At 42.2% G+C, this 22,763-nt stretch overlaps 1 protein-coding gene across 2 annotated transcripts in view; it reads left to right on the forward strand.

Annotated features, from left to right (window-relative positions):
* VWA8 (von Willebrand factor A domain containing 8) overlaps nucleotides 1–22,763 on the forward strand; it is a 353,871-nt gene that overhangs the window by 312,901 nt on the left and 18,207 nt on the right. For both annotated transcript variants that reach the window (XR_005376290.1, XM_038569648.1), the window contains exons 40-42: nucleotides 1,404–1,512; nucleotides 16,424–16,549; nucleotides 18,242–18,400. Coding sequence is in view for 1 of the 2 variants with exons in the window: in XM_038569648.1 (XP_038425576.1) it covers nucleotides 1,404–1,512; nucleotides 16,424–16,549; nucleotides 18,242–18,400 (394 nt within the window). In the remaining variant the exon portion in view is untranslated. The remainder of the gene's footprint in view (nucleotides 1–1,403; nucleotides 1,513–16,423; nucleotides 16,550–18,241; nucleotides 18,401–22,763) is intronic.

The raw sequence follows: 22,763 nt of genomic DNA on the forward strand, positions 1-22,763 counted from the left end.
AAATGTAGTGTATTATGGATACAACCCTGTAAAACCCAAGAAATCCTCACTCTGGGAAGGTGAATGAACCTTCCTCTTAGGATTAGTTTAAGATGCCTGAGTCTTACTTTTATTTCAGTCACTCATTTCACTTCATTTTGAGCACCTGTGAAGTGCTAGGCACCATGCTAGGCACCATACACCTAACCATGAGGGAGACTCAATCCTTCTCCTAAAGGAGTCTAGTTGGAGAGACCAGGTGTAGCATGGGTAATAAATATTCTGAGATCGAGAAGCACAAAGTGCTGTGAGAACACAGAAGACAGACCTGGGATCAGTCCAGGCTTCCTGGAGGCAGTCCTCATGGATTTGAGTCCTGGAGAGTAAGTGGGAGTTCTAGGCAGAGGGGCAGAGAAAGGAAGTTCCTAGTGAAGGACAAGCCCAGCAGGAGCTCCGAGTGGTGGGTGTGCGGTGTGTCAGGGAACTGCGAGTGCACTGGTGGGGCTGCAGTTGGAAGCCAATGAGGAAGAGCGACAAAAAAAGAACACTGCACGCGATCCTTGGGTGGCTCAGCGGTTTAGCGCCTGCCTTCCGCCCAGGGCGTGATCCTGGAGTCCCGGGATCGAGTTCCAAATTGGGCTCCCTGCATGGAGCCTGCTTCTCCCTCTGCCTCTCTCTATCTCTCATGAATAAATAAAATCTTAAAAAAAAAAAAAAAAAAAAAAGGAGCACTGCGCCAGCAGGATGGAACTTCAAAGCCACAGTAATATCAAAACACAATTATCTCATTAAAAATGCACAGCAATTCCAGAAAACTCTTATATTCTACCTAACGACACATTCAATTACATTCCTGGGGCCTGGACTGTTATCTTGGTCAACCCAATATCTGTCCTTGGTCTCTAAAAGCAACCCACAGACTCTCTTCTAGGAACTTGCCACATGAACTGACCAGCTGCCAACACCATGACACGTCTGTGGGATATGGCAATGGTTTGCTAAAGAGCTGACTCATTGGCTCATGGGAGCCAGTTGCGCACATTTCTTTCCAAGTCAGTGCTCCATGATCTTCCTGTTAGTAGCTTGGAATTGATCATGGTGGGACTATTGACCCCACAGAAGTCAGCAAATACTACAAATCAGGGCTTTTTGTTGGTTTGGTTTGGTTTGGTTTGGTTTGGTTTGGTTTGGTTTGGTTGGTTTGTTCTGGAAGGCTACTTGTTCACCATTTACCAGCCCACTGCTGGACATTTTCTTCCTTCGAAACTCCTAGCTGGAAACATTACTTCTTGCCTTTTCTCCTCCAAGGCAACCTCAATTACCTAAGACCTTGCTACAGTTCTAGCAGCAGATGAATGGAAGTAAAAGACCACATCTACATTATTTCAGCTGCTATCTTTTTTTTTTACCCCTTCTGGTTTCAGGTTAAAGGAGATCCAGATGAGTGAATATGATGCCACAACATATGAAAGGTTCTCAGGGGCTGTTCGACGGCAGGTGCACTCCCTTCGAGTCATCCTGGATAATTTACAGGTAATCCTCCAACAATGAACTAAGAAAATAATCTGGGCCCAAAGCTAGACCCACCCCAAAACTATTGGAGAAAGTTAGCCAAACCCTAATCAGCTGGTCAAAAAATATTCATGCCGAAATGTTTGTGCAAAACTCTGGATCACTCCATGGCCTTCTTAGGTGAGTTCTCCAAGGAAAAATATTTGACCACACCTGTCCAATCAAGGAAACAATAATTTGACCAGCAACCCTAGAAGACACTAGATGTCCTGATTCCCCTCATTTGAGATCTATGAGTATCCCACCTTAACTAGAAATTCACAGATAGAATTGTCTTCCTACAAATCATTTTATCGTTACGGACTCTGGAGACAGAGGAGCATTTTGGATCATCCAGGCTGTGCATTCTCTGTGTCTCCTGGCATCTCCTCCTGTGCTCTCCCAACCCCTACTTTGCCTGCCTTTTTTCAGTTTTTAACTGTGGTTGTCTCAGAACAGTTAATATTGCTCTTGTCCCTTAGAATACTGATTAAGGATGCTTCAGTATTTCCCAAGCAAAGACCTGTTATTTGTATAATTTGCTTTGAAAAAAATCCATATGCAGATTGTGTGAAAAGGTAACGTGGAATGATTGGATTTTTTTCTAGTAAAGACACTCAGTTACCAGTGCTTATCGCCCTGGGCATTGAGGGCACCTTCTGGGTGGGCTGTGATCTCCAGGGTAAGGCAAAAGGTGAAAAAGAAACAAAGTGGGTGGTTCACAGGATGTGAGGGGCGATGAGCGGCAGTGCTTATTGCTAAGTAAGACTGAAGAATGAATGCTTTAGTGAGTTGCTCATTTCTTAAGTTTGTGATACACACCAGACATTAGGGATGGAAAAACAAAATGCAGCCCCTGCCCTCAAAAGAAGGAACCCAAAGACAAATAGGCAAATGATTTCTTACATTCTGTAGAGAAGTATGTGTACGATGCTACGGAATGTACAAGAAGGTCTTCATGGAGAATATAACACTTGAGTTCACACTTGAAAGATGCTGAGGATTTTTCAGATGGTTGAGGAGTCAGGGCGCTCCAGACACAGGACACGGGATGTACAAGTGCAGGTTATTGGGTGTGGCTGGAAAAAGCATGTGTGTGGTAGAGGACAGTGGCAAAGAAGAAGGCTGTCAAAGTCACAGAGGCCTTGGGGCACCTGGGTGGCTCAGTCAGTTGAGCATCTGGCTCTTTGTTTCAGATCAGGTCATGATCTCAGGGTCGTGGGATCAAGCCCCATATGGGGCTCCATGCTCAGCAGAGAGTCTGTTGGAGACTCTCTCTCTTCATCCCTCCTCTCTGCCTCTTCTCTCTCTGTCTCCCAAATGAAAAGATAAAACTTTAAAAAAAAAAAAAATACAACCTGGCCCTGGATTCCACGTTTCCATGCAGACAGCATTGGGTTTTACCCTGGTTACAAATGGGCCATTAGATTATTCACAGTACCAAAGAGGAATTCGAGACTACATTTTTAATTTAATTGAAGGAATGAGAATCCTCATCTGATCTTGATTGGTATTCATTGGGCACCAGTCTCTAGTGACTTCTACAAACATCACCACATTTAATCCTCACATCAGCTCTTTAAGATAAATGATACTATGTTCACCAGATCAGCCAAAGGAAGAATAGGTTGACCCATTACTGTGACTTCTTCAAGTAGGACACCAGTTAAGCCTGGGTTCGAGTTAGAGTTACCATTAAGGAGTGATTTCTACTAAAATCCACAGTGATGAGACCAGTATAAGAAACAGTGTCAGGTTCTGCATTCTGCACTCCAAGAGAGATGTGAAAAAAAAACTGGAAAGGGCTCAAAGACAAGCAACAAATACAATTAAATGGATGAAAAACAAGAAATTGACACATATAAAAAAAAAAAACATAAAGCAATCGGGGTTAATAACTTTCTAGATACCCTCAAATAGAGTCACTAATTATTTCAGGGATGTTTTTATTCTCTTCTTCCCTGGAAATCTGAAAAAGAGAACCTGGGTTTAAATAATAGCAAGAAAGAGTTTTAAGATATAAGAAAGGGAATAAAAATGATTTAATCCTTGGATGAAAACCTAAAACGGATGTAGAACTACCATCTCTCCAACTCTTCACAGATGATACGAGCATTTTAATAATAGCAAGAATTTACTGAGCAATTGCCATGTGCCAGACATGCCACTAGATGCCTTGTGTTATCAGCGGCATTATCAAGATCTCTTCTATCATCGTCGTCGTCGTCATCATCCCTTAGTGACTAATAGTGCCAGCTCTGGAGCCAGACAGCCTGGGTTCTGTAAAAGGCCATGACAAATAACAGGGAAGTTATGCAGATTGACTCAGATGATACATGTAAACTGTTTAAAACCATGCTTATTAGCGCCGTAGCATTCTCTACGGAAGAATTTGTTTCCTTGTTACTTCCATGGTTTTTGCTAATACTCATCAGCCTGGACTGCAAGCCAGACACCCAGTCACGTCCTTGACGTTCACTCATTGTGCTGGTGAATCCTTACGATAACCAGTAAGAGTTATTTTCTACCTTTGATAGATAAGGAAGCTGAGGCATGTAAGTCATCTATTTTCCCAGTCTTCTGAACCGCAGCTATTTTGTTCCTGCTTTGTACGCCAGGAACTGAAGGATAGAAAGATGATGTGACTTGTCCTGGGTCACACGTGTGGTGAAGCAGGTGTCTGAGCCCGAAGCTCGGGTCCCTATTCTCTCTTAGGCCTCTGCTATCTGCTGCCAACTGTCCAAGTCTATGGGAAGTAGCCTTCTCGCATATTCTCATCAAGCATTTTGCATCATTATCCAGATGCCAACATAGCATTTTCAAGTGTTTCCCTTATTGAATATATATAGATTTTTTTTTTTAATCCACAGAAGTGCTATTCTCAGGTGGGCCTTCTAGTGCTCCATGTAGAGAGAGTGATTGCTTGTTAAAAACACAGCTACTGGCCAAGGAGAGACAGAGCCTTGGATGGAATATGAGTCTTTAGTTTGTAACCAAAACAAGAAGGCTTTGTTTGGTCCCCTTTTCGCCATCGTCTGCCAATCCTGTGTGGCTCTGATTGACTAATAGCTCCCAGCTGCCTTGAGGTTGCTGTGTAATCCCAGTAACCATGGGTGTTTCCTTGGTGAACAGCAGAAAGTCTGGCCAGGAACTAGCAAATCATCATTTGAGATGACTTCTCAAAGTACAGCTTCAAGCCCACGCACTGATTCCGGGTGACTGGACTGAGATGTGAAGAAAGGGAACGTTGTTGCCACTCCTGTTAATGTCGGCTTCAGCGTGTGCATCTGTTGCAGCTGTGGCTCTCTTCTCAACTAAGATAGCCATCACTGGTGACCTCCCTCTGCTTCTTGACTGGATTCTATATGGGATATCATAGAGTCCTGGTTATTGGGCCTTTTAAGAATCAATAGCAAGAATTTTCTCATTAGAATAGAGTCTATCATAACTTCAATTATACTGGTTCAGAATCGGAATCTGATTCCAGCGTTCCCTAACAAAAGAAAATATCCCTTCCACAAAAGCCACTGATTGTAATCATATCTTCTCTCCAGCGTTTTGCTAATCTACAATCAGTAATTTCATTCTTGGGCTAAACTAAATTAGCCTTTTTCTGATTGCTTTGGCTAGCATGATACCTCCATGAACCACCAATTATGTTCCTTTTGTTTCCTCTAGGAATTCAAAATGAGTTTAGCTGGAGATAAAGAATGTTTTTGAACCATGACATGTGCCATGCACTGTGCCTGGCACTGAGGGCACAGAGACTCATGGAATGCTGTCCCTGCACTCCAGAAGGCTGAGATTTGAGGAGTAGGGAAAACAGGCACCCAAACAACAGATCATTCCAGTTGAATATGGTAGGCGTCCGGGTAGACAGACGCATAGAATGCAGTGGAAGCCCAGGGGAAAGGGATTCTAGGATCTATTTTTCAGGAAAGGATCCATGAGCTGGCTCTTGAAAAATACACAAGTATTAGCCAGTTAAAGGAAAGTGAACACAGTGCCCCAGCAGAGAATATGGCAGAGACAAAGGCATGACACTGTGCCACCTCCGGTGTGAGCTGAGGACCAACCCTCAGTGTGAGCAGGATTCCACTTGGTGTAAAATGCACCCAAAGACTTGGAACTAAGAGACAGGTAGGTGTCAGGCAAGGAACTTAGAGTTTATTCCTGACCCCCCACTGTATTCATACACAAACAATGGAAAGCATTTCCCCATTCCTTTTATATAGTTTATAATAACTGTACTTTACCCAGTAGATGTTTGTTGAATATCTCTTTTGCCTAAGGTTTCTTGCCTTCAAACTAACCTGGGAAAGAGGATACATGTGTAGTTGTAGTAGAAGACACAATACAATAAAGGCCACAGCAGTGTTTTAAATAAAGTACCGTGTTATGTAGACAAACGTGTGAGCAATTTCTGGACTATGCAAGTAGAGAAAACTCATGGAGGAAGTGCCGCCATTTGAGCTGGACCATGAAGGAATAGCATAGTTTCAACTGGTAACTCTTTTAAGGATGAGGGTGGAAGGACAGTCTTGACCAGAGCTTCTCAAACCTTACGTGGAGAGAGGCCAGGTTTTTTTCATTGATCACAGACTAATACTTTTATAAAATAAAACAGAAATGAATTACCGAAATAAAGATATAAAAATGAACATACAAGATACAAACTCATATTATTTAATATTAGACTCAGCAAACATAAAAGCACTTTGTCAAATTGCCATACCCATTTCTAATGCTTACCATTCACTTCTGTAACCTATTTCGTCATGGACCAGTAGCAACTGTTTATTCACCAAAGGTAGTTGGCATAGCTCTGGTCTAGACAGAAGGAACCTATGAACAGAGCAAGAAGCCTTGAGTACGAGGCTGTTTGGGGAATGACAAACAGTGCAGAGGGACTAGAGTTCAGAGTTTGGGGATGGAGCTGGGGGCAGTGGGTAGTGGGAGAAAAAATGAGGGAAAGGTGAACCCCCATGGGCCTTGAGCACCATGCTGACCGTATTCCATAATAAGGGAGGAGTGTGAACATGGCTGAGAAAGGGAGTCGTATAGTTGTATGTTCTTTAGGAGGCTTCATAACCATGGAGAGGAAAAGTATCAGAGAAGAGAGAGGTGGGCAAACCCGGAAATCAAATCATTATAGTTATTTCCGGTATCCAGGTAAGGAGTGATAAGAACCCGAACCAGGGTAATGGAAGTGAAAATGGAAAGGATGGGACAGTTTGGAGGTAAGACAAGAAGACAGTGACTGACTGAATGTGAGGTGAGGGGAATGGTGAGGTTTCCAAGCCCTAGAGAACAGCAGTAGGGAAGCCAGGAAGAAGAGAGGCTTGTGGAGAAAGCAAATGTTTTGTTTGGATGTTATCATAGTTTCTCACTCCTGGGACACCTTTGTATAAAAATGTCAAGCATGATATTTGAAGATTTTAAGATGCGAATCTGGAGTTCAGGAGCATGGTTAGGGCCAGAGAGGGTGCATATCTATAAACACATCTGCGTCTTCATTCTTAAGGTCATCTGTATAGAAGCAGCCCAAGCCAAGAGAAGAGATGTGTTGATGAAGGTGCGAGTACGGAGCAAAGGGAGAGGAGAGGTGGGACCAGCCACGTCAGGGAACGTCTGCATTTCGGGGAGAGTAGTAAAATGCCAGTTACTCTTTTTAGCACCCAAATGGCTCATCACTCAGCACATGACATTAGTGGCCATGAGGGGACAACTTCAACCAAGTGCGGCCTAGAAATACAGTCCTGCCTTCCTAGGCAGCTTGAACACAGGCATCTGACTCAGTTTTCACTGGATGACCATGAAAATGTTAAAATAACAAAAAGCTATAAGCAGTGAAAAACCATATGACAGTAGAAATTACGAAAGAGTGCTAGTGACTTGCAAGAAGCTTTGAAGAATTTGTGCTGAATGGAGTATGATGAGACCCTATGAATGATAGTACTAGCGACAACTCAAAAACCTCCCTAAGAAATAGCATTACTAGCCACGAAGGGCATGAAACTCAACTGAATCCAGTTGAGCTCCCTTGCATGAAGAGGGGGGAATAGAAGCCCTGAAGCTGGGCCGCCCGAGTGGCTCAGCGGTTTAGCACCACCTTTCGGTCCAGGGCGAAAGTGATCCTGGAGACCCGGGATCGAGTCCCACATCAGGCTCCCTGCATGGAGCCTGCTTGCTTCACCCTCTGCCTGTGTCTCTGCCTCTCTCTCTCTCTCTCTATCTCTGTGTCTCTCATGAATAAGCAAATAATATCCTTAAAAAAAAAAGTTTTAAAAAAAACAGAAGCCCTGAAGCTGGTGAGTAGCAGATCACTTGACCTCCATTTTGTCTCTGCCAAGCAGCAGCAATTGAAAGCAGCAACACTGGGAGCAGTGGGGGTGGGGAGGTCTAGGTTTTCAGCGGTGGCTATGACACACAGAAGGCCGGAGAGGGAATAACACCGGGAAAGGGGCCAGACCAGCCTTAACTTATACTTGGCTTGAAGATGAGATCAAACAAATGCCAAGTGGCCCCGTTGTGATGGCTTTTCCAAACAAAGTTAAGAAATGATGTGGAGATGAAGTTCTCATGCTGGGACTGTCCACAATTCCAGCTCCTTCCCTACTGAGTTCTTGAGCTAAGTAGTATAGATTTAGTTCAACTAAGAACACCAGTTTAAAATCTTCCAGGATGGGCAGCCCGGGTGGCTCAGCAGTTTAGTGCCTGCCTTCGGCCCAGAGCGTGATCCTGGAGTCCCAGGATCGAGTCCCACATCAGGCTCCCTGCATGGAGCCTGCTTCTCCCTCTGCCTATGTCTCTGTCTCTCTCTCTCTCTCTCTGTGTCTCTCACGAATAAATAAATAAAATCTTCCAGGAGAACTCTAGTGATAACAAAGTGGCGAGTCAGTGCAAGCAAGGAGAGTCTATTCCAAATCTGTTCCTCAATGGTTTTGTACAGCCATCTCATCATTCAAGAGTAGGGACACCCAAAAATGAAGTAACACAGGGTCTATGGGATGATTCTGCTGGGAAGGAGAGTAACAAGCATTCCAAGGTGTAGAGGAAGATGCTTCTGCTGGGCTGGAGTGCTTTCTTCAGAAACTAGATTTCTAGAAAACATCTGCTTTGTGTTCTCACAATTCAAAGAACTTGAAGTATGTGAAGTAAGACATGGATTTAAAAAGGTCTGGCTAAGAAGCAAGCAGGAATAATAAGGGAGTTGAATGCAGTAAGGAAAGATTATTTAAAAAAAAAAAAAGAAACTAAAAATGCAGTGCCAAAACTGAAATCTGAAAATAGAGGAAGCAGCCTCAATCCAGTCGTAAATCTAAGTACCAACGTGAATGGAAACTTAAATTATTATTCCAGTCTGTAGAGGAAACAAAGAGATAAAAAACCAAAGGAAAGCTGATCAATAAAAACAGAGCAGAGAGCTAACACACAGAGCCATGAGCCATTGCCATAAGTAGAACCTTGGCACATGGTGCGTGTTCAGTAAATACATGCCGACTGAGCCTATGGTATTCCCAAAGAGGATCAAAAAGAACACATAAACAAGAAGAGAAATAGCAACAACAAGGACAACAAAAACCTGTACTGAGCTGAAGACAGGCTTGAGTCTATGATGAAAAACATGTCACTCAGGACCAGGTGAAAGTAATAAAAAGAGATGAGCACCTCACCACGGCTTCATGGAGCTCTAACGTTCCCCAAAGAAAATATCCTAAAAGCATACCAGCAGATAAAAAATAAGCTATTGTTAGAAAAATGTTCATCTTACATTAGTTGTCTCTGAAACGCTGAATGCCAGAAGATAGTAACAGAACACCTGCAGGAAGGGGGTGGGGGTGAGATGTGACCTGAGAATTGTATACTCAGCCAAAGTACCAGGAGACAGAAAGACACTTTCAGATATTCAGAGCCTTAAAAATAAATGTCATTTAAGTACTCTTTTTGAAAATAATTTTGAAATAAATATGTATACACATATGTGCATGCACACACACACGTATATATAAATATTCCAGCCAATTAAGGGAATTAGAATTCTTTAAGAACAGGAAATTCATGGTATAAAAGAACTCTCAGTGAACCCCAGAATCAGTTAAACGAACAATCAAGTCTAAATAATTGTGGTAAATATGTTTCACAGAAAGCTCAAATACCAAGGATAATGCTTTGAAAAAGATACACAATATTTTAAAAAGCAAAATAATAATGAGCGGGGCCTCAATTCTCACAGTATCTCACAAATTAAGCAAAAATCAGGAAGGTGATAGGAGGGAGAGAAGGAAGCAAAAAGTGTGAGAATTCCATTTCAGTCCCGAAAAATAACTAAAGAGGTCAGTCGGGCGTCTAAAAATTTAATCACACCAGCACTTTTTTAACACATTTGCTGCAAATTACGTGTTTTTCATAAAGATTCTTCTGATTCCTGTGTGGAGAGAGGACCATGGGGCAAGGGAAGAAGCAGGGAGGCCAGGCGGGGGGCCATGGCAGTGGCCCAGGAGAGAGAGAAAGGCGCTGGCACTGGAGACAGGCTTGGAAATGGGAAGAGACGGTAGATGCGGAGAACCTAGAACATTTGCCAGCACACTAGACGTGAGCTGTGAGACAAAGAGGAGGCAGAGATGCCTGTGGGCCTGTGGCCTGAACAGCCCAGAGGATGGGGAGAGGGACTGTCTTTTACTGAGATGAGGTCCACTGGGGAATCAGGGCCAGCTGGATCTAGGGCTCAATTTGAACCCGTAAGTTGCCAGCTATAACATGCACACTGCTACGTGTGGTTCCTGGCTCCTTGGAGGTAAAAAAATATATATATATATATTCATGAAGAAAAGGCAAAATTGTTTTTATTCATAAAAACAAATTATAAAATGACAGTACGTTGTGTAAAAAATATATATATATATTCATGAAGAAAAGACAAAATTGTTTTTATTCATAAAAACAAATTATAAAATGACAGTACGTTGTGACCCAAAGTCATAGTTTCAGTTCACATCAGCAAACAGGAGAGCAAACTCTTCTAACCAGGGTCGTCTTTGTTAAGTACATGAATCACCGTTTAATCTTGCAGTGAGATGTCACTTCAGGAAACAGGGAACTCCTTAAAATAGGAAGGTCTGTGTCTTCTCTTTTCTGGGCAACACTGTTTCATCATTTAGAGCAGCTAGCGACCTAACAGATACGTAGAAAAATCTTTTTAGCTATGTCAAAATACTGAGAACCACAAAGAAAAATGTTTTGTTTCCACTGATTTATCATGTGTTATTTTGTAGTTACTGCCCAAGTTTCCCTGAATCCAGCATTTTATTTTTTTAAGGTGCAGATTAATAGCATAATTAATAGCAAATTAGTAAGTATATGTTGGTTGAACACAAAGAAATGTTAAGAATACAAGAGCTAATGCTTAATAAAAGAATCACTGCTCCCAGTGATTCATTTCCAAATGAAATGAATCAAATATCCATTTACATTTATTCATTCACACAAGAAGTGTTTACTGATGATCATCTGTATGTTTTATTCTGTAGAATGTATGTGCTTTCTATAAAAATTGCTACTTAAGTCTTTCTGATCCCCTCATTAAATAAATTCTGAAGGAATAATAAAAAAAAATTGGCTTACTTGGAGAGTTTAGGAGTTTAGGTAAAGGAAGTCTTAATTAACCACAACCCAGATAAGTGAAGACTCAAGCTTAATCAGAATACTTTCGGTGCTGAAATCACAAGATCGAGTGTCACAAACCACAAGATAATTGGTTTTTCAAGTGTATTCCTCCTAATATCCTCCTTGCTCGGATGAGTGTGGATGTACTTTCTGGTTAGCCAGTTATTTCCCAGAAAATAAATTAACCAGACTATGTCATCCACTGAGCATTTCAGTGAGTCTAAGTGTTTTTTACATGAACATAATAAAACTGTATTTCTTTTCTAGAAAATCTGTAACATAGATTTTTACTAGTGAAACCTAGCTTTATATATAATAAATTCTCATTAGTATGAATTTATTGTATAATACAAAACAGATGGACATTTATAAGAATACTTCATGTAATAGGAATATACTATAAAGCTCATGTTTGGACCTTTGTTATCAATAAAAGCATGACTTTAAATCCAGTAAGAACTTACTAGTTAAGGATGCATTTCAGTGAGTCCCACAAAATACATGTTCCATAATAATAAATATTTCTGTTCCAGCCCACAGTAAATTTTTAAAGTGCTCCCGCTCCCGCTGCTTGCCTCCAAGACTATCCATTCTGACAGGCCTCTTCCTGTTTTGAGTTTCCAAAAATTGGTGGGTTAGCTACATGGCAGATAATAAATTATCTGCCCATATTAATCTGCAAGTTCTAGACTTGAAAACTAATGAATAGTGCTACTATTGTAAAAATGTCTTTGTGCCCGGTCGCTCTGGATCAAAAGACCTAGTGCATACTTTGACTTCTCAAAAACAAAAACTACTGGTTCGTGTTCCTAAAAATATCAATGACAAGCAGAACCAAAATTCATTTTTCCACAGATAAAAATAAAAAAGGAAGGGAATATGCTATATACACCCACCAAAATGGCAATTTTTTTTTTGAAAGCCATCAATATCAAGTGGTGGTGAGGCCATGAGCAGATGAAACCTTCATACTGGTCATGGGAATGTAAATTGGAAAAAACACTTTGAAAAACTGTTTAGCAGTACCTACTAAAGCTGAAACGTATCCAGGGTCCCTGCCCAACAGAAATACACACACATGTGCTCCAAGGGACATGCTTAGGAAACACTCCCGGTGGCATTATTCTTAATAGCCCCAAAGTGGAAACAATGCCATTGTAGAATGAAGAAATTGTGACAAAATCCTAGGATTGAATATCACTCCAGCACTGAGCGAGAATAAAGAGCTGCTACACACAGCAGCATGGGTAACCTGACAGCAACGGTGTTGAGCCAGAGAAGCCAGACACAAAAGAGCACATACTGTGTGACTCCATTTTTATGAAGTCCAAAGCCAGGCACACCTAATCCACGCTAATAGAAATCAGAATAGGAAGTTACCTGTGGCAGAGGGAGGGTAAATTCCAGAAGGAGCCCTGGGGGGCCATAGGGGTACAGGTGGTTACATGGGGTGTTCACTTTTAAAGTTCACTGAGCTCTTAAGATTGATGCACTTGACTATTATATAAGTGTATTATACTTAAATTTTAAAATTTGACCCCCCCCCCAAAAAAAAAGAAAGAGATAGCAGATTTATTTTTAAAAAGCATATTGCCTCCCTCACTCTCACCCCAAATTTTACTATTCTTTTCTTCTTTTGGCACACACGATGGAAATAGTCTTCAACCCAGAGAGTACCTTAAGGGGTGATAATCATATCTAGGGAAAGAAGCAACATCGGCATGAGAAAATCAAGACCTAAAATCCCTAGTTTCTTCCATGATGGTGAATCCAGAGACAGCAGACAAGTATAATGTTCTAAGGGAAAAGTAAGCGTTTTATGATTCTGTAGCCTCCTTAGCAGGGACAATAATAGGTCCCCTAAAGGATCCCCTTTTATCCTTTCTACTAATTATTAGCAAAAGAATTCTGCAGTGCTGCTGGCCTAGTTGTTACTACTTACTAAACTTACTGAATCAAAAACCGTTACCAAACCTACTGAATCAAAAACCACTTTTTTTAAAAATTTTTATTTATTTATGATAGTCACACAGAGAAAGAGAGAGAGAGAGAGGCAGAGACATAGGCAGAGGGAGAAGCAGGCTCCATGCACCGGGAGCCCGACGTGGGATTTGATCCCGGGTCTCCAGGATTGCGCCCTGGGCCAAAGGCAGGCGCCAAACCACTTTTTTAATCAAGATGCCTGAGTTATTTGTATGCACATTAAAGCTCTCTATAACCTGCAAGCTAGTCTCAAAGCTATATTTCATAAAAAAAATAAAAGGATATTTTTAAATCCTTCTGAGAAAAAAGAACTTATTTTTGTTTGTTTTCAATTATAAAAGTCATGAGTTCATTATATGAAAATTGAAGGAGCGCCTGGGTAGTTCAGTCAGTTAAATGTCCAACTCTTGATCCACACAAGTCATGGGCTCAGGGCTGTGGAATTGAACCCCGTGTCAGGCCCCACTCTGCATGGGAGTCTACTTGAGGTTCTCTCCCTCCCCCCCACCCCAACTCATGTGCAGGCATGTGCTCTCTCACTCTCAAAAGAAAGAAAGAAAGGAAGGAAGGAAGAGAGGTAGGATATTGTATAAAAATTAAGGGAAGAAAGTATCACCCATAATTTCACAAGCCCAAATTAACCATGATTATTAATATTTTTGTTTTCTCCCATATATTTTTCCTTGCATGTATATGATGCACATATACATTGAGATAATACTGTATGGACATGTTTTTATATGTTTATCACGTAACATTTTAGGGTAGCAATCAACTTTCTGCCAGTGAATTTTATCAAACGCCTGCTATGTATCAGGAATCATTCTAGGTGCTGCAGTGGGTTACGTAAGTTATGCCATAAACCTGACTTTCTAATGGAGTACATAGATAATAGAGGCAAAGAGGTAAATAATACATTTGGAAACAATGATAAGTAAAACAGAGCTACAAAGTGACACAGTGCTTTTTTTTTTTCTTTTCTTTTCTAATAACCCATGCTCATGATCGGACCTCGTCGATTCCTTTAGGATTGACGTGTACTTTCTAGCCTTATCGGAAACTGTGATGCACCCTACGTTTCCTATTTGGTTAAACCGAGAGTTCCATATTATATTTAGTTGAATTATATCCCACTGGAAACTGAACAGCTTCCCTTGAACTTCTTTGATGCCGTTGCCTTGTCAGTGCATTGACGAAACGTCGAAAATAGAAACTTAGTGATGACAGTGGCACGGCTGTTACGTGACATGTCACGTAACCTTGTTTCTGTTGTAATCCCGTCTTCCTCTTAAACCCAGCCCTAGAACCCACCTTCCGTGCTGCTTTGATGACAGCTAACTATTGCTACCACATTCTCTTCTACTTTCTGCAGTGCTTATTTTCCCAGCCTACACTGGTCTGTGAGGGCCTGTCCTCACCTATGAAAGGCATTAGAAGCCAGTGCTCTGCAATGTGGTATCTCCAAGAATCATAGAGTCTCGGGATTGAAAGGTACTTCAGTGTGCACCCTAGTCATGTCTCCTTGCACAGAGTATCCTGGAAACTTGCAGAATGAGCCACTCCAGGCATCAGGCATGACAAGGAAGACGAAATAGGAGTCAGGTCCCAATGACCGCTGCAGGGAAGGGAGCCTGAGAAGGTCAGCACTGTGTGGTCACACTTGTCTCTCTGATCCATACCTCAGTGGGAAAGGATTCTAGAAGACTCTGCTCACCCCTTCCTCCTACCACCTGTAGCTGCATTATATCGCAGAGTTCCATGAGCTCGTTGAGCTATGCTCTGATGAATCCTACTTTTCCGTAAGATCATGGTGCTCTTACCAAGAACACACATCAGGAAAGAACGTAGTTCCAAGGGGGGCGTGTAAGATAATTCCTGGAATTAACTGCCCACCAAATATAATATCTTTATGCTGGTGGCTTAGGAGCATCTCTGTCTTTAGTTCATGTTCACGTTAAAACTTTTGTATTCAAATGAGGGAATTTTGCACCTGTTTGCAGCAAGGGTATCAAGAATAAGAAATTAAGTAGTCCAGCCTAGAGCTTCTTTGTGTAGTGGTTGGTCTGCCCCTGATGTAGATACCAGCTGCCCAAAGCTTGGCTTTGCATTTTCCACGACGGCCACCTCCATGACGCAGTGATGGAAGTGTACTTAAATTAATGTGGACTTAGTTGCCCATAATGTGCCCCATTTGATGATGATGATGATGATGATGATGATGATGATGATGATGACGACGACGGCGACGATAGCCCCTGACACAGTTAGCCAGGCCCTTCCTCAACCAATCCCACGTAGTATCTCATTGATTCCTCACAATAACTCCAAGCAGGAATTGGTGTTATCTTTATTTTAGAAATGAGGACACTGAAATGCAGAGAGGTTAAGTAACTTGCTTGAGGTCAGATATCTGATCACAGTGAAGGGAGGATTGGGACCAGGCTGTCTGACTCAAAAGCACATGATCTTAACTGGCACTCTCATTTGCACACATAAAAATCTTCTAGCCATTCTTTCCCACTTCTTAATGTAAATTCAGTCATTGGCTATAACAAACCCATGCCTTGACCTGACATACTGTCATTCTTGATTGTTTAACCACCATCTTGGTCCACCTGGCATAGTTATAAGTCATGGTAGGTAAGAAAATATTCTGTGGAAATGCCTTTGGAAAAGTAATTCCGAAGATTTCTGATGAGTGAGACATGGGGGACACGACATGTTCATGAACTATTGTTTTCAGCTGTTTCCCTTTGCACCATAAGTCACAGAGAACTCAAATAACTTCTTTTCCAAAAGGAAAAGTTCTGAAGCTCACGTTTTCTCTGTGCTTGCAGACAATGTTAACAAGTTCAAGCTGATTATTGTGTTACCTAAGAAATTCGCTAAAAGTACCGTGACAGAAAATGCATAAGAAATGTGTCACCGCTACATTTCTGGATTTTGCACGTCTCTCCAAGGGCTCATTTGCACACTGCTTTCCCATTTGTACGTGCTTTGAGTGAGTTCATTTTATCATTCCATGTGTTAAAACGATTAAAATTGGCAAAATCTACATAAAGGGCATTCTTTGTCAGCGGAGCAGAAGCCAGTCCATTTATGAAACTGTGTTTATGCAAAAACATTCCTTATTTGAAAAGATCCCGGGTGTGTTTCCTGTTCTTCATGCAGTAAGGGTGTCAAGTATCCTCCAGAAGTAACTAAATAAGGATTTGTGTGTGCGTGTGTGTTTGTGTCATTGTAGGCTAAAGGTAAAGAAAGACAGTGGCTAAGACACCAAGCTACAGGGGAACTGGATGATGCCAAGATCATTGAGGGGCTGACTGGAGAAAAAGCCATCTACAAACGCCGGGGTGAGCTGGAGCCACAGGTAAGCAATGGTGAACTCGTCACCTCGGGTCTATGGAGCTCAGCCTTCTTTACAAACAGATGCTTTCTTGGGTTGCCATCTTTGTCAAAACATCATAAACCCTAAATATGGCAACCAGATCTCCTGCCAGGGCCTTCCATCCGCAGAATCCAGCTAGCAGCTGGGAGAAAGGCCCCTGCTGTCCATGCAGATCAGTTCCTAAGACACAGAGCAGGAGCCCCCCTGGAGGGGAAACTGGAGACACTCAGTTTCCATGAACCCTGGAGGATTATGCTGGTAAAAACCCTGAAGCAATCTTAGTGGTTTCCTCCTGGCCTTTTACTTTAAAGGTCTATACCCATCCTAAACCTGAAGACAATTTTAGAAAATAAGAAACTCTCCCTTAAATAATTCCACCTGTAGTATGTAGAGCTTTAGACAGCCCTAATATTAAAATATTTGCAATAGGGTGGCAAAAATAAAATGGCAGTAGGTGAAATATTGCATCTCTCCTCTCGAGGGCTCTGTGGTCCCCGACGTCCCTGAATAACCAGAACTGCTGAGCAGCCCCTGAGAGCTGGGGGTGCAGTGACTGGTGTGGAAGAGTAGTCACTTACTCCACTTAAATGTTTATTCAGAGAGGCTCTTTTGGTAATTTGGGCAGTACTCACTTCTGTGTCATTGGCATGAGTCAACAACAACTGCTTTCTTTACTGATTCATCGCGGTCAACAAATGTGTTCAGATCTATCTGAATCGAGAGTGGTCATGGAAGCATATGTGGCACTGTTCTTAATTCAGGCCGACTCAACCAGTTTTTAAGAAATATACTGAATTTTGTCTGAAATCATTGCACTCAAATACCCACGCTATGTTTGTTAAATTACTAACTGTGCTCATTAGCTTTCATACATGTCAGCAAGTGTTTAATGACAGGATAATCTGGAATTTCTCTTCTTCCTTTTTTCCTGTAAAACTGACAAACAGACTTTTGTTTTTAATTCTGCCCATTGGCAGGCATGAGTTCAAAATCAAACTGAAACCCACAGGAGTTTCACATTTTAATCGTCACGTCACTCAACAGCAACTGGTTGCCACTTTCATGCTTTAACTGCCAAGACAAGTAAAGAGGAGTAGTAATGCAGTAACTGGAAGGAAGAGAAACCTGAAAGCTTACCAGTAACAGAAAACACTGAAGAAATATATTCCCTCGGTTCTTTGCCAGACCCCCTCTCACACATAACCTTGTTTCAGAAATCTGACATTTCTTATGGGAAAATGATTTGCAGGTCACTACATAACAGGTAGGAGTAAAATTGATGTGGCCTTCCAAAATAACTCAATCTTGCTAGTGTAACTGACTCCAAGGCATGACAGGAAAATGACATGTTGGGGTTTCAATCTTTCCAGATTATTATTTTTGAGAATAATAGCCTCACTCAGGCAGTTTTACTAGACTAGGCTGGGCCTTGAAAGGACCATATTCTAAAGGAAAATCTTTCCCATATGGCCCCAGCTACCAGCACAAGTCTGAGATTCCATCTACTGAAATACAATCCTTTCCACCTGCCGGGACAGCCTTATGCAATGCCCAGCCCACAGCTGATGTGTGTGCCCCGTGGCTAGCCCTCTGGAACCTCTGTTGAGACCCTCAGAACAGCAACCAGGGATGGTTTTCTGGTTCACAAGGCTCTTCTGTTGTTCCCTCCCTCAGCTGGGCAGCCCCCAACAGAAACCCAAGCGCCTGCGCCTGGTGGTAGATGTATCTGGCAGCATGTACCGCTTTAACGGGGTGGATGGCCGGCTGGAGCGCTCAATGGAGGCCGTGTGTATGGTCATGGAAGCCTTCGAGAACTACGAGGAGAAGTTCAAGGTATGGCATGGACTAAAGATGGCGAGAGGCGTCACTGACCACATCTGCCCGAGGGTCACCCCAAGTTAGGGCGTGATGATGGACAGGTGGGTGTGAGCTCCACCTGCGTGGACAGACATCATGTCCTCATCAGCTCCCTTAGCAGCACAGAGAAAGAGAACCCTTTGTTCTATGTGCCCTCATCATCAGAAAATAATACTGTAATTTAAAGGACTAGCGATTTCTGTAGAAGAAAGCACTGCACTTTACGAGGGTATGATGTTAGTCATGTTATGGAGTAAAACCAGCATTTAGAAACACCACAGGTCTCTTCCCCAAATTTCCCAGAGCCGCCATCCTCATCCCAATTCCCTGCACACCCTATTCTTGCCCCATCACCAAGCAGACAGCCTCCCAAGCTATGAGGACATCCTCAAGGAGCCCAGATCACAGCCTTGCTTTGCCTATCCACGTGCGCAAGGATTACACGTAATAGATGACACCCGCCCCCCAAACGGTGAAGATGGCAACCCTGGGAGAAATGCAGTCTCCCATTTAATCCACATCCATTTTGCTGTTGCACTGTTTGCTCTGCCTCCTGGTCTGAATGTGGAGAAGGGATCCATAGCCAGGTGACTGCCCATGATAAGCCCATCAGTCCACAAAAGCACCTGCACTTCTGGCCCTTCCCGGAGCAGATAACATGGTCATGTGCTGTGTGGTTATCATCAGAAGTAGAGAGAAACGGTGTATGTGTAGAGGGTGCACACTCTCTCCATAGGCATTCTAGATCATCTTCAGGATGGAACACGTCCTTCAGAAATAGGCTCGAGGGCAGCCCCGGTGGCCTAGCGGTTTAGCGCCGCCTTTGGCCAGAGGTGAGGTCCTGGAGACCCGGGATCGAGTCCCACGTCAGGCTCCCTGCATGGAGCCTGCTTCTCCCTCTGCCTGTGTCTCTGCCTCTCTCTCTCTCTCTGTGCCTGTCATGAATAAATAAATAAATAATATTTTTAAAAAAAGAAAGAAATCGGCTCAACATCCCACTTACAGGATTGCTGTCCTGAGGCGTGTCTGTGTATTATGATGGAAACAGATTGGATGGAACCCATCACTTCGTTCCCTTTTAGCCCGTTTTAGAGCTCCAGGTCTCCCAGGGTCCCTCATAGGAAGCTCCACATGAGAGATTCCTTTTAGAATTAAGTGGTAGGAAAAGGCGGCTCGCCAGGCTCTGTACAAGTGCGGGATACAAGCCCACATAGGATGTGGACTTTCACTGTAGGGAACAGCTTTGTTTCCCTTGAAGAACGGGGTTGTGTTTTCTGCCGTGATTCATGAAAACCATGGAACTGTTCAGGATTGCCTCGTGGTTTTAGTTGCCAGAAAGCTCAGAGCCAAACTCAAAGACCAGCCATGACAGCCTTCTGTTCTATAGCTTGTGCCCTGGTGTTCAGCCTTTACCTTCCCTGGGCCTTCCCTCCCTTCAGATGTTAAGTTTTTCTTGATTTTGATTTTTTGCTTTTTTTCTGTTTTATGATTTTCTAGAAAATACTTATTTTGATATATTTTAAATCATTTCTAGTAAGAGGTTGAGTATAATCCCTAAGTCATTTGGACCACAGATGACCAGAGGATACTTAAACATACATCCATCACATCAGCATAAATCTCACTCCGTGTTTTAAAACTCTTGGGTTCTGTTACTGTTTAGATCAGCCCATCTGCCTCCTCTGTGAATCTTTTGGTTTTTTTAAGATTTTATCTATTTACTCATGAAAGACACAGAGAAAGAAGCAGAGACATAGGCAGAGGGAGACATAGGCATAGGGAGCCTGGTGTGGGACTCGATCCCAGGACCCTGGGATCACACCCTGGGCCAAAGGCAGACACTCAACCACTGAGCCACCCAGGTGCCCCTGCCTCTTCAGTAAATCTTGAAGGTCAATGTTCCTCAGCTTCCTTTGAGTTATATGGAGATGTTGATCCATTATAGATCATAGTAAACATATCACCATTAAAATTGGCATACATGTTCATACTATCTAGAATAAAATTTCCAGTTAGAAAGGATTTCTGTGCCTTTGAGAACTGCTTTTTCTAAGTTTTTAGAAAGATTTTTTTTAAGATTTTATTTATTCATGAGAGACACACAGAGAGAAAGAGAGAGAGAGAGGCAGAGACACGCACAGGCAGAGGGAGAAGCAGGCTCCATGCAGGGAGCCCGATGTGGGACTTGATCCCCCATCTCTAGGATCCGCCCCTGGGCCAAAGGTGGCGCTAAACCGCTGAGCTGCCCTAGAAAGATTTTTTTAGTTCACCAAGAAATCAGTTGACACAGCTCCCCAAGACTGGGTAAAGACTTAGACAGAAGGCAGAAGGTGACAAAACTAATGGGGAGTTCAGAGAACCATTCCAATAGCCTGCAGGGAAGTGGTGTGATTATCACAGAGCACACTGATATTTCATTCCATCCCCTACAGTGGTGTGTACAGAGAGACTGATACTTGTCCAATTCTCTCAGTGAAAAGTCTGTTGTTTGGAATGACTCCTTTTTTTTTTTTTTTTTTTTTTTTGGAACGACTCTTAATGAGACTGGATATATCGCACCAAAAAGAAACAATATCACGGAAAAGAGCATTTCCCAGGATGTTGTTTTGTTTTGTTTCTAATCAATAGTTATCACCTATCACCCAGTTGTTGCCATAGGACTTACTGGATTTCCATAAAATGGCAAACATAAATTGCATACGTGCTGAGGGCAGAGTACTCTGCTAGGGACAGAGTGTCCTGCCATCCTTGGGTTCATAGCCTAGTGAGGGAGACCCATAAAGACTACCAATTCTGATGGAAGAATCAGCGAGAGACATGTGGTAACAGAGCTCACTCCTCTCCAGACAGCCTCCCCCCAAGGCTTCACCCCTAGAATAGTATTTTGCTGATAGTCTTTGGTTCCCACAGTGCAAACCATTTCCTCAGTCTTTATCAGTAAAACCACAGATATATTGAGAAGATAACCATATATTACATTACTATGGTAATATAAACTATTACCAAATCCAGTCACTATTTAGAGCAAGAAATTGTAGCAACACACCAAGATAAGATAAACTTCCTTCGAAGTTTGAAGTATCTTTATCGTTGGGTTTTTTTATGCTATTAGATTCTTAATAGACAGCACTTTAATGGTTTGGGGTCTGTGCATTTTCTTATAAACATACCACTTACATTCACTACGGTTCCTTTAGAACTTTTTGAGGAGCACAGAAAGTCCCCAGTGCATTAAAATCTTTCCAACAAAAGGAAAAGACATTAAGGCTTCATAAAACAAGCTCTTTGAGGAAAAGTGATACTGGGACCAGTATGTCAAGGGATGGGGAGGAGGCAGGACAGGGAAAGCACAGGAGTCCCTTTCCTGCAAATTCTTCACCATGTCCATGGACTTCTGAATGGGGGTTGCTTTTCTAGGTCATTTATTCAGTTTCCTCATTCCTCAGGAAACTAAGACCCAGAAATATTAAGGACATTTCCCAAAGTCAGAAGGCCATTTGGAGACAGAATAGGATGGAGCCTGCCCTTCTGTTTGTTTTCCCTTTTTGGCATTTTTGTTTTGTTTTGTTTTGTTTTTAAAATTTCCCCTTTATTTCCCAATATTTTTATTTTAAGAAAATGTAAACCTACAGAAAAGTGGAAGGAACAGTAAAATGAACACCCATATTGCCTTCTCTTAGTTTCACTACTTGTTGATACTTCCCCTCATTTGCTTTATGCTTCTCTCTAAATATGTACTCTCTTCCTTCCTCTGAATCATCTGAAAGTAAATTATAAATATCATAATGCTTTACCTCCCAATATTTTATTATCCTTCTCCTAACAGTAAGAACAGTCTCTAGCACAACCTCAATACCATTTTCACATCTGAGAAAATTATCAGTAATTCCATAATAGCTGCTAATGTCCAATCCAAATTCACTTTTCCCAACAATCTCAAAGCTGTCTTTTTTTTTTATTATTGAACTATAATTACCATGCAGGGTTATATTAGTTCCAGGTGTACAGCATAATGATGCAACAATTCCATACATTACTCAGTGCCTACCACGATAAGCATATCCCCAAAGTGTCTCTTCTAATTGATACCACCCCCCCCCACCCCCCTAATTGCAATCCAGGATCCAGTAAAAGCCCACTCTTGGTTTTTGGTTGCAGTGTCTCCTTAACCTCTTTTAATCTGAGGCAGCCATCTCCCCTGTCACTACTCCCTTTGCTTTTCGGGGTGGCCACTCTCTTGCAAGTTCAGATCAGTTGTTTGGCAGCATGTCCTTCATCCTGAATTCATCTGGTGGTTTCCTCACAGTGCCATTTATCTTGTCCCAATGTTCCCTGTGTT

The sequence above is a fragment of the Canis lupus genome, chromosome 22 (assembly GCF_011100685.1).
Source record: "Canis lupus familiaris isolate Mischka breed German Shepherd chromosome 22, alternate assembly UU_Cfam_GSD_1.0, whole genome shotgun sequence".
NCBI classification, from domain to species: Eukaryota; Metazoa; Chordata; class Mammalia; order Carnivora; family Canidae; genus Canis; species Canis lupus.